General features: G+C 39.0%; 1 protein-coding gene across 2 annotated transcripts in view; it reads left to right on the top strand.

The window, feature by feature from the left end:
- The first annotated feature begins 932 nt into the window (after positions 1–932).
- The window catches only part of GABRR3 (gamma-aminobutyric acid type A receptor subunit rho3), a 34,195-nt gene continuing 17,842 nt past the window's right edge, over positions 933–17,285 (top strand). For both annotated transcript variants that reach the window (XM_069869382.1, XM_069869372.1), the window contains exons 1-2: positions 933–1,692; positions 9,133–9,245. In XM_069869382.1, coding sequence (XP_069725483.1) covers positions 1,565–1,692; positions 9,133–9,245 — 241 coding nt within the window. In that variant the 5' untranslated portion in view covers positions 933–1,564. The remainder of the gene's footprint in view (positions 1,693–9,132; positions 9,246–17,285) is intronic.

Here is a 17,285-nt window from a genome sequence, read left to right as displayed (position 1 = left end):
CCATAAGTTTGCCAAACAGGAAATGATTAAATCCTGAACAATGTAGAATGAGATAAGAGATAGGGTTGAAAGCCTTTGATCTAGACCACCAAATTCAATCTAATGCTGTTAAAGTTTTATGCATGTTTGGTTGGGCTTTTTTTAAGTCACTGGCAGGTAGCTGTTCAACTCCAAATGGAAAAGCAGTGGGAACCATCTGTCCTTTGATAGCCTCCTCCTGGAGATCATTTGCACCTGAGAAATATTTCTTAGCCCAGATGAAGTTAGGTGAGGATCTCAGGGACCCTCTGAGGAGGCAGATGCTCACCTCTCAGAATTATTATCCCAACACTTGGGTGCTAACAGTCTCAGTAGACACTGCCAAGTTTGTTTTCATTCCTCTGTTTGTTTGTCTTCCCAGCCTGCTGCTGGGAGACCTGAATTACTTCTATATCTATTACACAGGGGTTCGGCATTTCTATTTCAGTCTCGTATCTCTAACTTTCTAGACAAAAAAATTAAATACATGCTGTTGATTTTGTTAATTACTGCTATTGCTGATGGCTTGAAAAGGATAAATTTGACTGTGTCAGCTAAGATGATGTGTTCAGTATTGCACAGTTTTAAGCCCACAAGAAATCTTACCACCTTTCATAGGAGTAGCAGGCATGCTTAAGATATTACTTAAGCAGCATATTGTTAATAAAATGTTTTGCAATTCAACCTGCTATTGAACAGGCAGGGCAGGCTAAATGAAATAAAGCTAAAATTAGGGGCGGTGGAAGGAGACTGTATCTTAGACATACACATACCTTGTAAATTTAGGGTGAATTAAATAGATGCAGAGTTTAGAAAGAGAGAATAAAAAGACTGTTGGTATTTCCAAATGTTATTGGGGAATAATGAAATAAGGCTTTATTTCTAGTTTAGGCTTGTTCCATGAGACTGTGCTCTCCAAAAGTAGTTCTATATCTACAGACCAAACGCTCGCTACTGCAGATCACAGAAACAAAAATTATCTTAATGGCTGGGAAGACAATGCAGCGTAGACAGTTAATGAGACAGCTTGATTTGTCCAGAAAATTATTTTAAGCAGACACACATATATAGAAAGCAAGATTAATTTAGAGACCTTTGTCATTAAAGCAGATTTTTGTATGGTTTTGTGTGGGATTTAAGGGGGATTAAATGTTTGACATCACTTTGCCTGCGCAGGCTATGTTGAAGAGGTTACTGAGCGGGTGATGGAGAATTCAAACATGCGCCTATGCTGAAAGAGTGGAAGCAATGGATCAGACTGCAGCCTTGCCAAACAAATTGCTGTATCTACAACATTTCTAAAAGCAAGATGCTTCTGGTTTGACAGCAGATGCCGCAGGGATGTAGAGATGAAGGAATTTTTATGATTTGCCAAAATATGAGGGGAACTCAGTGAGAACATCAGAACTGGGATGCCCCTGTCTTCTCTCTTCAGCGATGCCTTGTTTCACGTGCATCTTTTGTATGCTATGCTGTTTCTAAACACTAAAAATAAAAAGTCAGCAAAGTGGATTGGCTGATCAGGTGCATTTCTCTTTTGGAAGAGATGGTCCTGGTCACGAAACTTCTGTTCCTCACCTGCCTATGGCCAACAGCAGTGCTACACAGCTCTCAAAGTCAGCCTCACCATCTTCATCATCGGCAACAATTCTCATTCTTAAGAAAGCATAACAGGTAAGCAATACACCCTCTCTGCCTGCGTTCATCTGATAAACGTCATGTTGTCAGCAACATTTCAATGCACCCTTTTTGTTCACTGTCCTGTTTTTCCAGTTTCTGAATTTATAGTATATATAGTAGTAATGGGGTGTTCCCAAAACAGAAATGGTGAACTATTAATTAATTTTTCATAACCACATATTTCATATTGTGATTACATGAACACTTCATGCATATGCAGGTATGTACACACTCTCACCCACACACAGCTCTTTTAACTTGTGTGATACCAGACTACTGTTGTGATGTAGCAAGAATTCTTGCCCTCTCACTTCCATTACAAGTAGAAAAACTGCCTTCCAAAGCTCTATGCCAATGTTATGAAGTGTTTTCCATTAGCTATACAGCAGAGCAGATATACTGTCAATATACAGAAGATATCTTTATGGCACTAAGTGAGGTGAAATGTACGTTATTTGTAGTGATTGCATGGTGTGTTCTATTTCTGGAATATAATTATACTTTCAGACATTGAAGATCATGTCTGTTCCTAGTCTTTCCAATCAAGTAGCTGGTTTAAAATTAATAATGATACAAAGGTTTTGACTTATAAGGTTCTGTGCAGAGTGGTAGTGCTTTTTCCCACAATTTCACATCTGCCATGTGATAAACCAAGCAAAATCTCTTTTTCTTGAGAGGTAGGGAAATTGTAATAAGTAGCTTTACTTAAGGAAGGAGAGGGGACAACTGTCACATTTTTCTGTGTACTTGACCACCTATTAAAATAGGCAATAGAGCTCATATTTTATTCACATGATACCACCTATAGAGGAAAAGCAACATAGTTTAACTCCCCTGATGTGTTTAAGCTGTTGTTAAAGTTACACGCTTCGTAGCAGGTACGCAGCTAATTATCTTCTGTATCACTTCTTAGGTGATAATCCAGCAGTGACATATCTCTGAATTCCTACATGCCTAGATAAAATCACATTTAAGCAATGCAAGGCAATAGAACATACCCCATTCGCACACAATGGAGGTGCCTGGAGATGCTATATTGCTTGGTATATCTGGATTTCAACTCAAGGTCTTAGGTTCAAGCTTGGTCAAAAAAAAACTTGTGGAAAGAATGGCTATTCAGCAGGCTGTTTCAAGCTCACTGACAGTTTTGGAGCACAATTATTTGTTCTAAGAAAACAAACAGAAGTAGCTCTAATATCAAAATAAGGTCTAATCTGGTGCTTTGCTGGTCTCAGGAAGCAGTTATGGCTCAAATGGAAACAGAATAAAATATCTCTTTGAGGCTGTATTGGTAAGGAAAGTCTATTTTAAGCTCCGATGATACACCATGTCAGAGGTAAAAGCAATGTGCTAATATTGTTCGCATTTATTCTGTTTTGCATAGCTGAGAGGAGTTTCTCTACCACCAGCTTAAGAACTCACAAAGTGGGAGAAAAACCTGGTGGTAGGAGACAGCATATTTTGTGGCTTCCTGCTGGACACCCTTTGCTGATCTCTTGCTACAGGAGAGCAGTAACAATAGTAGCACAGTGTCTTCTCCATCTTCACAGATCTTTACTGCTACCTACAAATGGAAGCACAAAACAGTCCTGTGAGACAGGCAGCATCATGTTCCCAGCTGTGTAGCAGTTTTCTTTACACAAGGCAATGCTTCGGTCTTCCATGTCTTCCTATGCCCTAGTGATTTGGAACTGGGAAGAAGACCGCAGAACCCAAGCCACGGAAGATCCCAAAGCTTAACAGCTGCAAATCAGCTTTTCTGTGGAAAGGATCCAAATACATTTAATTTCTCTTCGTTTGATTCTCTTGTTTTATTTCAAAAGGCAGCATTATCTTCCAGTACATTGCAATAGGGTCTGACTTTCCACGAGCCTCGTTTTCTTTCTGGGGAAAAAACCTTTCAGGCAGCACTAGGGTTATTAGGGACACAGCTGACAGATGGCCTTGGTTAAATGGGTGGCCTTTTAAAAAGAATCCCATGTGAAAATGTTACTTAACCTACAAGTTCCACTGTTTTAATAGAGTAACCCAATTCTCTCTCCAAAGCTATTTGTCTGCATTCTCTTGTAAAGAAGATTTTAAAGCATTAACCAAAAGTACATGAGAAAGAGATTATTTTCATGGTCTGTTTCCTACAGCAAAGAACAAAACATTCAACTATCAAAATATTGGGCTTTTTGACTGTACATGTTACTGATGTTACAGAACGCTTGGAAATGCATTTTTGTGAGAGAGAGAAATGTGTAATTTTAATGCTTACATTTATCTGGGTTTCAAAACTTGACAAATATGATACAAGTTTCAGAGATCACACTTCTGTATAGCTCCATAGACTCTTCTGAGAATAAGTTTTCTGTATCTTCTCATTTCCTTTCATTTGGTAGTATCTACAGTATCTCAGGGAGATAGCACTGGCAAGAAGTTTGTGGCCACTACATCTAGGGTCCTTCATGGTATTCTTTTCATAAAAAGGTGCTTCAGTGTTCTTTTCTGAAACTTAGCTAGTTTCATTTTTAATGTGATGGAACTTTCCCCCCAGTACCCTCATACTGCAGCAACAAAGGAAGTGTGATATCTTGGATACTAAATTAGCGTACCTGGAAACAAAACCTCTCCTAACTGTCCTTCCTGCGACGTGAATTTCAGATTTTTCAAAATCTATCTTGATGACATGGTGCTGGAAATGTGTTTATATCTTCCTGAACAGCCAGAGGTGCTCCATCCTTCCTCCAGTCTCCTATCAAGGACTTATCATTAGTTATGCAGAGCTTTAAAACAGAAAAACAGCCACAGAGGATCTTGTAACCACAGATGTCCATGTACTATACTGACTTCTTTCCAACAAAGGCTGTGAGCAGAAGTCTGAAAGGACGGGGCAAACTTATAAGATATCTAACCCTAGTACTCCCTCCACCCCCATTGACCAGATTCCCCACACAGACTTCCTGTTTTGGATGTAATTTATACAGATTTAGTGATAGTCATGTTTTTCCATGTACTTGTATGATTCCTCCTTGAAGCAGTGTAAAGTTCTGATAACCCGGTAAGTTAAACAGAACCAGATGGGATACTAACCACATTACTCGCATGATTGCTACTAGTTGTGACACTACACTGATGGTATTATGTGGTTAAATGCTTGAGCAGCCTTTTGATGTTTCCCTTGATAGTAGGTATTCAAAGTTAGGTAGGAGCAGCTAAATTTGTCTTTAAAAGCCTGCCACTTATTTGCCTCTTGTTAAAGAACTCTGTATTAGTTGGTTTGATTTTGTAGGCGGTGACTGCTCTTTGAGAGCTCTGTCAGATACTGAGGCATCTAATCATGAGTCCATATAACAGTATTGGGTAGTGAAGCATCCAAAGAGTATATCTCACATTTTTCAACCAAAGAGCTAGTGCTTCCATTAACTTCCTATATAAGTACCAGCAGGGTGTCTTCCCTATGTGATAAAACTATGACACTTCAAGTGCTTTTTCTGCCCTCTGTTGCAATTACAGATTACCATTTCATTTGCATAATGTAAAACATTGCCTGGAATACGGCTGTGTAAAGCAGAGCTGTTATAATTGAAACTGCTAGTTTCTTAAGCACGTGCTTCACTGAGACTGACAAACTTGTATTTATCATTGCCCGGATCTATGGCAATACCAAACCCTCTGTCCAAGTTCCCTTTATTACCACTGCCCCAGGTAAGAAGAGAGAGATTACTTTTCTTAGGTGCCTGTGGGCTTCTCTTGTTTCAAACATCACAGCTTGACATATGCCATAACATGAATGTGCAGAATCAATGACTGCATTTGGACTCCGGGATTACGGTGTGCTGGCCAAAGCTGTGTGATAAAGAGACCAGTGTGCCTGACCACCAAAATATAATCTGTGTCTTTGCTGTGGTTCTGTGAGAATGAAAAATATATCTTGACTGACTGGGGGAAGCTTTTCTGAGACCTAGGCTAGTTAGATCTGTCTCTTCTGCTTTTTGATCGAATTTATGCCATGGGAAGGAGCACTCAAGGAAACATCTACTGATGACTTCGCAGTGCTGTGGTGTTGATCAGTACTTAGATATGGGTCAAGGATTTCTTGGGAGTAAATAAATATATACACGCAATTCCTTTGAGTCATCAAAGGTTGTGGTCCTTTGAGTCACCAAAGATTGTGGTCCTTTGAGTCACCAAAGGAGGTTGGGGAGAGGAGGGAGCTGGCCTCTTCTCCCAACTGACAGGGGACAGGACAAGAAGGAATGGCCTCAGGCTCTGCCGGGGAGGTTCAGGCTGGACATCAGAAAAAAATTTTCACAGAAAGGGTCATTGGGCACTGGAACAGGCTGCCCAGGGAGGTGATTGAATCACCTTCCCTGGAGGTGTTTAAAAGATGGGTGGACGAGGTGCTGAGGGGCATGGTTTAGTGTTTGATAGGAATGGCTGAACTCAATGATCCCATGGGTCTTTTCCAACATAGTGATTCTGTGATTCTGTGATCAGTCAAATAACTTCAGTGCTGCAGTGAGGACAATTTAATACTGTAACTCTTAGTCAAGGAGCAACATCTGGAGTCTAGATGCTGATGTTAAAGGAATATCTACTGGAGGACGCTTCTTAGTCTTGGGTGGGGAAGCAGTAAAGGAAGAGAAAAATGTGAAGAAGTGCATTTTTTTAAGTATTTTAGAAAATTTTATAGGATTTTTCTAAGTTTGGTACTTCAACATATGCAATGTTACCAGTGTCCATGAAATTAATTCCACGTACCATGAGTATATATATCGCTGCATGTAAGCCTGTTTTCTTTTACAAAAAAACCCCCATATTCTGCTGAAGGAAGGTACTAAGAAAAGATGCATCATGTTTGTAATGAAAGTGCTGTTCTGACCTTTGCAAGATCTTGCCTAGCTCAAACAACCACTTTTGATACCAGCTAGAAGTAACTATAGTTACTCCACCATTTGTATATAGAACATCAGCTTTGAGAAGCTGTTCAAGTAAGCGGGCACAAAAGATGCTTTTTGTGTACGCAGCATTTCTGTTTATTTTGTCTTCATTCAGGAAAACAAAAGGAATATTAAAATCTCATAACGTCTCTTCTCAGTGGTTCATTAAGAAAAAACATTCCTGCGCTGGTAACTTATGTTTTGTCTTTTGTGATATGGGAAAGTCTTCCTCAGTCTCATGCTTGCTTCTACTTAGAAGTTGTAATAGATGTATCATAGTTTTAGCTTGCTTCTTCTAGTAAAATCATCAGAGCATCAAACAGGTATTTTCCTTGGCATGTCTGATGACAAATAACCTAATGCTTCCAAACTGTATTAGCTGTGCTGCAGCATTCTGAATGTAATTAATCATTTTCTCTTACAATGGTTCCCAAGCAGCAGAATTTCCTTGTATAGCTATTGCAGAGCATTGCAGTTGTTCAGTTTTACTGCCCATTCTACTGTGATACAGACTTGCTCTGGGGTGATTTTAATTTTCTGAAGTGAGGGTTTTCCTTTTAACATTCACATAATTTTCATACTTAAAAAATTGAAGTCTGTATTTGAAATGCCTGATGGGCGTTCTCATTGTCCTGATAATTTGGTTCACACAACACTGCCAGAGACATTCAAGAATACTAAGGTAAGTTAATTTGTTCAAGCCAAATGGTTCTTAATAGCCCAGCAGCCACCTAAGAATACCTGCAACACAGCATTTTATAAAGTAATTTCTTGGGCTTAATTATGAAGGAAAAAGGGGGAAGGATTAAAAAAAAGGTAAATACGGATGCATACCTTATTCTAAGGTATTCCATAGTCCATCTTAAGCAGTGTTTGACTACTGGGTATATCTTCAGAACAGATTTCTATCATTCAGTCTAATGTAATGATTAGAGTTGCTGGCAGCCAAGTCCCAGGGAATGACAGAAGGCAAGAAAGAAATCACATCTTGGAAGAATCCCTTTCCTGTGGCAAAGCAGCTGTATTTAAGTCCTAGAGATGCATGTCCAGCCTATTCTTAAGCAGCCCGAGTGACAGGAGTCTCAAAACCTGCCAAGCAATATGTGCCCATGTTTCACTGTTCTCATCATGAGAAAAGCTTTCCTAATGTGTACCATACATCTCCTTTGTTGCCAATGCTTATCCTGCCGGGGAGTGGGCATGGAACAAAGGGTCCTATAAAAGCTCATGATGTATTCTAAAGACTGTGATGTGTTCTCTCAGCTTTCTTCCTCTAAATTAAACTACACAGATTCTTACAATCTCCCCATGTCTTTCCTGAAACAGGGGCCCAAATCTAGGCATAATTCTTCAGTTCAGGTATGGCCAGTCCCATAATTACTTGGGGCCAGACACTCAAAGCAGGACATACAACAATAAGTGGAAACTTAAGGAGACACCATAGCATGCTGCCTATAGCAGAACCAAATAGTATAATGGATTCTTTCTAAAGCCTGCATCCCCCAGCTGCCAGATCTGACTGTAGATCTTGTTTGTGTTTTAACCCAATACCTTTGTGATATGGGCAGGCACCAGCCTCCTCCACTGTCTGTGTCTTGGTTTCCACTTTTAGGAAAAATGGAAAAGGATTCTGTATTGTGATGGGCATCTGCTCTGCTGTTCATTTTAAATGCAGGCCCAGCACATGAGGTTTCTGCCTGAAGACCTCAAGTCCATTCTTAGGCATGTTAATTTCCCAGTGGAATTTGGGATGTTGTGCAGTTCGTTCTGTGAATGGAAGAAAGTTAGCAATACTCACCAGAAAAAAGTACAGGATTCATGGTGTCCTGCTTAGAGCACAGGTTCATCTGTGTTGCCTTGGTGATACACAGAGGCACATATGTCATGGGGAAAAATGCAGAGAGAGCGCTCTTGATGTAAAGGAAAGCTACATGTCTGAGCAGCAAAAATGGGGATGAGCTAACGAGTAACTTGGCCTAATCTGAGTGATATTTAAGAGATACATCCCAAAAACCATGTCCCTGGGTACAGGACCATCACTTTTTGAGTCCTTATTTTTAACTCATTTGAGCTCCTAGGGAAAAAAAGATTTATAATAAACAGTAGAATTGTCTTTGTAATATGGATTGTGTATGAAGTGGTTTAAAACTATGGATACATGGTTCCAAGTCTGAATTGAAAGTGGTGATGTGAATAATAACATTTTTTCAAATAGCTATCACCTCTTAAAGAACGATAGATACAATCTCTAAAGGGAATGGAAGAATGCCTACATGTACTTCCTGGGACTTTTTTTATATATAATTGATGCTCCTCGTGGTTCTGGACACCCTCATACCTAATTTCCCTGCCTTTTCCAATATATCTTTCTCCAACATCATTAGCGCGATTGTTTCCCTTATCGTACCAGATTCAACTGTCCAGGATTCTTGGGTCCCTGCTTCATTTAACTAGCACTCCGAACATTAGGCAGAGATTTTTTTCTCACATATTTTTTCTTTAAACATAGCAAACGAGAAATTAAAATGAGGAAACTTGACAGCACCAAAGTACGGCCTCTTAAGTCTGAGCAGCTCCTTCACATAGAGGACCATGACTTTGCACTGAGACCTGGATTTGGAGGTAAGCAGCACATGCCTGTGTTGTGCTGATTAAGAGTTTATCCTCTCTCTCTAAGTTTACTTCAACTCTGTCCACCAGTGTAATTTAAAATTGAATGACAGACTTAATTGCAGCTTATGTCTTTTGTGGTGCTCTAGGAAATAAAGATGAAATCCAGAAATACTTGAAGGCAAGGGACTTTTTTGCATTTAGCATATCAATAGGAGAAACTGCTCAAATTGTTTCCTTTTCAGAACTGATTTTAAAAATTAATATTATTATTACTATTATTAGGTATTCCTGTAAACTGCATAGCCTAGTAGCAATTAGCAAATTACTTAGTCATCGAATTTGGTTTTGAGAGATTGAAACAAGCCTTCGATTCTTAAAACCATCTGCTCTGTGCAAAATTAAAAAGAACTACCCCCTGGCCTTCAGTTTATTACAATGTCACTTCTGTGTTGTTGAGCACTATAATGATGATTATTTCTTCATTTAACTAAATTGCTTGTGGATAAAGGGAGTATTCAATGGGATTTTCACAGTTTGGATTCAATTATGACTCCCCTTAATGAAAGGTAAAATGAGAAAGCTACCCCAGTAATAAGCTTTGTCTGAGCCTTTGCGTCACCAGTTCTGTGTTCATGACTCATGCAAATAGACTGGACTGCTCTGGATTATGAAGTCAAAATAAAATATATGAGGACCAATAATCAACTGTGTAAACATATATAAATCTTAGAGGCTAGCTGAAATTTGTGGAGCTGTTCTTGTTGACATCATCATGCCAGGAGGGAGACCTGAGATAAGAAAAGCTTCTCTGGGTGCACTGCAAGAATGTGAAAGATTTTCTTGTTACCCTAGAAATTTGATCTTGTCAGAGAGCAAAACCTTGCCTGATTTTGAGAAATAGTTGAGATTCATCTGTTTCTTGACAATGAAAGTTAGGATATCTCTTGCCTAGTACTTGGCTAATCTAATATCTGTTAGTCTGGACATCTTGTCACCTTTAAATTCCACATGAGGAATTTAAATTTTTGAGAGAAAAAGAACATCTCAGAAAGTAGCATTTCCATGAAAGGAAACAACAGTTAGGGATGTATTATGCTTTACCACTGGATCATCCCAGAAAGCAATACTTAGGATGTACATAAAAGCAGCTTTTAGAATATACTCTGTGATCTGGCAATTGTGATTTTCCACAGGCAGTAAGGATTTTTTTACACTTCAGCAAATCTGCACGAGGCTTTTTACCCTTGTCCTTTTATTTTCAGATGGCTACTGCTAGAGCCCATTCAATTCCTATTGAAGCCATCTGTAGTCTTTCCACTGACTTCATTGCACAGGCCTCTCAATAATCACATTGCCATGGGTATGATTTCAGCTGTACTCCCTGTCTTTCAGAAATAGCTTTCAGCAGAAGAGTGCATCAGCTTTGCTTCTCTTTTTTCATCCACATGCCACAGTGACATGGGAGGCACCTTTTTTCAGTCATATCCAGTAGTGCACATACTTCCAAACTTTCAAAACTCGCTTAATTTGTGGAATACTTATGCGTGAATCTTTCTGAGAGTACAACATAGATCCCTTAACATTTTTACAGTGCACAGTGAAAACATTCTCAGTGAAGTTAATGTCAATCCTAAATTTATACTCCATAATTCCTATATTACCATTGGTTTCAGTGATGTTAGAGTAGTAAAGAATGGTTTGTTTTTCACAAAAAACAGGTTAGTAAGGCAGCAGCACAGAGCTATTACTCAACTGTGACCTCATCAGAGGACAAAACTCACCAGCTGAAATGAATACTGAACCCAGAATTATAGCATGGCAGCAGAGTATGGTTTTCTCTGAAGGAAAATGATGACCAAGAGTGCAGCAGAAGGAAGTTTAACTAGAAGAGAAGGTGACATTAGAGATACCATTGCCACAGCAGTCATACTGTAGCCCTGAACTGCATGAAGACAACACTATGGCTTTATGTATTTAAAGCAGGTGAAATTTTGGGTTTGATTTTATCAAATCTAATGAAGCATTTCAGCACTGTGATTCATGAAGGGCTTGTATCTGTCACATGCCTGAGTGCGTGATTTATTCAGCTTAGCACAATGCATCAATTTGCAGCACTGATGGGAGAAAAAAGAACCAGGTCAAATCAACTGGGTGAAAAACAAGGATTTTAAAATTATCCTTTACCTTTAGAAGAGGGGCAATTTTTTGCCCTCTTCTATACCTCATTGCGATTTTTTTGATATGTAATGGAGTTAGAATGACATACTTTGTTAATCTAGCTCCACTGTGCCCCTTTCCCTGATAAGGTCATCCATCCTTTGCACCAGTTTGGGAGAAAAAGCAGCTGGAGAATTCATACTGTTTTGAATACACTGGGGATTCCTCAGTTCAGGAAACTACTAAATCTGAATCTGGCTTGTTTGATTTCATTTAGCTCCATACACAGAAAGTAAATGAGGGAGACTACAGGATCCAGACTTTTACTATTTGTAATAAAGTAACAAATGAAAAACAGAGACAGCACATGCTAAATTTGATTTTTAAACTGAGCAAACATTTGCAGAAGAAAAACTGGGGGCAATGAATGTAGAACTGTTGGATACTGATGCTACTGGCTGCCATGTTACTGGAAATAATTTTGACTTTGCCCTCACCACTGGTTGCTTTCTCATGAAACTGTATCATTGCTCTGTGGAGGTCAGAGATCCATTTTTTGACCAAATGGACACAACTCTGCAGTCATTTATGTGAATGCATTTTGGCATTCTTCTGTTGATTGCAACGCCATACCAGCTGCACAATCAGAATTTGCCTCTGACTGTTGATTTTAAAATTTAGTCCTGACATTGTCCATTTATTAACAGATAAGATATCAAAGTCTGAGAAGCACACTGTGTCAAGATGAAGCAAAACCAGCAAGGTGCTAGCTGTTTCTACATTTTTGCTATAGAAATGTTACTTTGTCTGCAGCTCATTGTACAGTGAGCTTGAGTGAAGCAAACCAATAATTCAGTACAGCCAAATATCCTTTAAAGCACTAAATTTAGTGTCACGTTGCACTTATTCCATAAGTCAAGCTTTTAGGTTGCTGGGGGTGGGTAGGAGTTGTTGGGGTTTTTTCCCCCTTTTCTAGATTTTTGTTTTGTTGTTGCATTCTATGTAAAGTCATGGTTCTCTTTTGCTTGGAAGTCTCCAACAGATGGAACCCCACTGATGCAAAGAGATGTGGGCCAGCGTAGTGTATTGAGCAATTCCACTAGATGTTGAACTAGGAGCACAGTTGTTTCCTTCACTCAAACAGCTTTGCAGCTTCTCATTTTTGCATCAATGAACATTGTAGAAATTACGTTTAGCCCTAGCTGCTTTCAGAAGTGCTTATAAAGGCCACAAGATGGTATGTGAAAGGTCCTGCAATGGTATAATAATGGCTGCCAGTTTTGGTAAGACTCTCTCTCTACGTATGTCCTACCAAAGGAAACAAAAGTCTGTCAGAAGGCTCAGTCAGACCTTTTTGTGACTTACGTCTCTTTGTATTGCTATAGCCTAAAGTACTTCAACTGATTTTTCAGCAGCCTAGTAAACTGATAATCTGTGAGAAGATTGCTTAAGTTTGGACTGGAGAAAAAGGAATAAATTAAATTATGTCGCCAGGACTTCTTGGAATGGTCATCCCCATATTTTAAACTCAGTGAGCAAGAGTGAGCACAGGACAATATCAGACAAGGAACAGAGACTTCTAGCACCTCAGATCCGAGGGCCACAATGCAGGCTACCTTAACAACCAAAACTTTGTATGCTGAGAGGGGTGTTTAAGTGAATCCTTGGAAAAGCTTCAAAGTTATTTTTTTACTGGATCTCTATTTATCTACATCTTATTATTTTCTGAACTATCTTATTTCAAAATACTGGTAGGCATCATTGATATGACCCTTAGTTTCCCAAATTCTGTCTCCACTTAGTAAAAATTAACATTGTCATTAAAAAAAATCATAGACTAGCATATAGTGGAGGACATTCTCTTATTCCTCTGTGCCTTGCTTTTCCTGATGGTAAAACCATTCCACACACTCTCTGAGCTATTTTTCAATCTAAAAGTTATGGAATTACATGATCACTGTCTCTGTGTACGTACAATTTGTCACTATTTATATCTCAAAGTGTGACAACTTTGTTTTTCTTTTACATTATGCCTTAAGGACCTGTAATTTCCTATTCTAACAGTGTTAGTTAAAGAAGTTTTAAAATTGGTTATCTCGGCTTTCTCAACCAATATAGAGGGTAATAAATTAGCAAGTATTAGAAATGACAGGAAAGAATTCAGTAGTGTTTAGCTTGTCAAGAGGAAACGGTCTTTCTATTATAGACAATTTACATCTCAATCTGCAATTAAGACTAATCTTAATTCCAAATGTTTAGAGGATCAGAAATCCTATTAACTCACTCCCCCTTATGCTTCCTCCCTCCTCAAGCTAAATTAGTAACATTTAAACAAATCTGAAGGTAAAAGGGGGGGGGGGAGGGAAGAAAATAGGGCCCAAAGAATGCTAAAAAAATGCTGAATTCTAATAGCTCTTTGCCACCAAACTGTTTTCTTTTCTGCACCACAGCCCTCCCTTAAAGGTCAGAAATATCTTCTTGGTGTGGTGGAGAATACTCACTCAGACAAAAGTGCTATGCTTTTTTTTCTCATTTGTTTCTGGAAAGAATATCTGGGGTTCAGAACAGGAAGGAAATATTTTGCTAATTTGCAAGACCTCTAATAGGCCCTTTCTCCCAGATTTTTTTTCTCTTACATTGCTAATTCTTCGATTCTAAGAGCTGGTTATTGCTAATACCAGTCCTCCATAATTTCATATATAAATAAAGAAAGAAAACAGTCACAAGAAGAAAATACCATTGCCTTTAATTCACCTGTTTCAGTCATTGTCAGAGGAAAACAAATACATCCCCAGAGCCTCGATTTCCTGGGGCTTGTTTACATTCCTATCTGATTTTCTTTCCCCCCCAGGCCCATAAGCCTTTTTTTTTCAGAAGAAAGTACTCTATAGACCTTAATCCTTCCCTGGTGTCTGTGTCCTACTGGGAGCTTTCTGTACATCTAGCTTTCTCTTCCAGCATACGCTGTTACAAAGCCTACTGGGATACAGTGGCTGTTTCTTCTAAATTCAACATTTAACTTAGGGAATTTCAGGGGCAATCTGCTGTCCGTTCAAAGGCCTGACTATTACAAAAATGCTATAGAGTTCACTAAACCAGTCATTATTACTATAGATGTTGATCCTAAAATGCTGAAAAGATATCCTTTTTACGTCATATCCCTCCTAAAAAGGGTATTACAGAATTTGCCTGCCATACTGTCTACTAGAAAAATTCCATGCTTATCAGGGAATTCTATTGCTATGTTTAAACACTTAAAATAAAATACTGGAAATGGCTTGTGTGAAGATAAATCCATCTGAAAACAATTCTATTTTTTTCTGCTGAGGAATAATTATCTTGAAAATCTGTGGAGTCTCCATTGTGAAAACCACTAATCCCTCTAAAATAATGATTTGTAGCAATGCTCCAGGAGCAACTGAAGCTGCTCAATTTAATAACAAAATCCTCTCTGCCATCCCCAGTTTTGTCAAACTGGGAAATAAAAACCACAGCTTTGCTCTCGTTACTTTTTTTCAAAGTGAATTTGATGTTGTTGCCTGATGGTCAGCCAGAGATTGAAATTCTCAATATACTAGGGAGAAAGCCGTGGTGCAGACATAGAGGCAGACAAATCAAACGACTCTTCTGGCTGGTTTAGGATCCTTTCCAATGCTTATTGAAATGCTCTTTTAAAAAGCCATCCAATTGTGGTAAAACAAATGCAAGTGATGGGAGAAATTATGCTTCTCAGCAACCTATTTGAAATAGTTAATTATTAGTGTTTCTAATGGAGTTGTTTTTTAATCATAGAAAGAAATGTTCCCAGAGAGCTACCAAGCTCAGAAGGCTGAGACTGGAATAAGCCAATATGTGTGTCATGGAGGGGAGAGGTTGTTAGTGATAGCAATATAAAAGTGCTTCAGATTAGAAAAGTGACCAGGGTTGCATTTATGTGCAGTATTTAGTGTCTTTATAATTTGCTTACATTTGTTGACAAAGTAGAGTCAGAACAGAAAGAAAATATTCGCAGTTACTATGATCGGTCAGTCATAGGTTAGGAGATGTGGTTTAATAATTGTTTGTGGTGAGCATTAGACTGAACAATGTTTTCTCATTAAGCAGCATGAGTACAGTCTTTGGCCTTTCCTCAGTTAGAGAACAGGAATCTTTAAAGAGTCTGTTTCACAATTACAGCATTTCTACCTAATCAGGAGCAAATTTCACTGTAACATTTCCCTTTTTATTAAATTTCATTTAGAACCATCCACTGTATTTCTCTTGGCCATAGCTTTTGATCTCTTTTGTGCCCCTCAGTGTCCCCACTGACTTGTTTTAATAACAATTCCCAACTTGATGCAAGCTGCCCTTTCCAAGAATTGACTGCCTTTGTATGTATTTATGTGTAACTAGCACTTCAGTTTGTGTGCAGTATATTGTCTATCATTTTTGGAAATCCCAAGAAAGTATTAGGACTGCCATCATCACACTTTGATCAGCTGTCACTGAGGAAAACCTGTTCCTCACTACACATGATGTATGGGTTAGAAAGCCAGTCATCCTATTCTGTGATATGATTTGTGGGTAGCTCCTTGCCTGTTCGAAGAATGTGGGCAGTAGACATTTAATTTTATTTGCTTTAGATTTGTCCTTGACTCAGAAACTGGCAAAGTTGTTGTTTTATCTAGAGAGCTTCTCCTCTCTCCTCCCCTTCCACCCATGCAATTCCACATAAAGAGGACTAAACCCACTATTTTTAACATGGTAGTTAAGCAAATCATCACCCAAAGTTTCAGTAACAGCAATTAAAATAAAATGTACCCCCAGACATGATCACCTCCAGTATATCCCACCATGTGTGTCTGCTGTAGTCCCAGGGTAAAAGTTTGAATACAGCTATGGTATCAAGAAGTTGAATCTTCCTGGTGGGTAAGATTAGATAATAAACAGTTCATCTGCATATTTGCAGCCTCTCTAAGCAACCCTGGTAACCAACAGGCATTTCCAAGAACAAGCCACCTTATCCCAGTCTAGAATATGCCTGCTACACTCCATGGACTTTAAATGGAGCCAAGGCCTGAGGCTAGATTTCTGTCTTCAGTGCCATTTCCATATTTGTCAGCTTTTGTACGGATCATTCTCCTAGGCTGGAGTGCTGTGCTCCAGCTAGCCTGCTCCCTGAGCCATCCTTCCTTGTGTGCAGACAGCTCAGGTGTCAGTTCTGCAATGTAGGCTTGTCTTGTTTCAGCATGCAAATAAGGAGCTTGATAGACGACACCTCGTCTTTGTGCTGTGCTTGCATATAAATGATGCGTGAATGCCATTTCTGGATGCTGTCTACATTGTGTAAAAATCCCACAGTGGCTTCCACTTAGGCTAAACCTGTCTTTAGTTTGCAAAATAGTTTAGATTTCAGTGGAATACTGAGAAGATGACTCCAGTCAGATTCAGTCCTTGATACAAGTTGGTATTTAGCAAAAGTGTACTATTTCCATGGTGTGGTCAAAACGAAGACAAGAGATGGTCAAAACTGGTTTAGGAGAGGCATAAAGATTTTCATCGGTTTATGTGAAGAAGCCTAGCTGGATATATACATTGATACTCTCGTGCATCAGCATCTAGGGCAGATGTGTCCTGCTGTCTCCATTCTCCAAAAAGAAGCAGCATTTTCCCAAGCACTGTCCAGTGTTTTAGTCATAAATTAATTGACTGAACTTTGCTGCCTAGAGTTCTGAATTTTTTTCTGAGTTTTAACCAACATACTGGGCCATGCATTCCTCTCAGAGGGAGAAATCATTTCCGAGCGAGCTAGCATAGCTCTTTTCAATGCTGAAACATGCTCCTGTGTCCCCTTCTGACTCTGAATACATTTTACCTTGCTTTCCCATGCATCTTCATCTGTTCTGCGCAAGG

Source organism: Phaenicophaeus curvirostris, chromosome 1 (assembly GCF_032191515.1).
Source record: "Phaenicophaeus curvirostris isolate KB17595 chromosome 1, BPBGC_Pcur_1.0, whole genome shotgun sequence".
Taxonomy (NCBI): domain Eukaryota; kingdom Metazoa; phylum Chordata; class Aves; order Cuculiformes; family Cuculidae; genus Phaenicophaeus; species Phaenicophaeus curvirostris.
The sequence above is the reverse complement of the archived record's forward strand: the minus strand, read 5'-3'. Positions and strand labels throughout refer to the sequence as shown.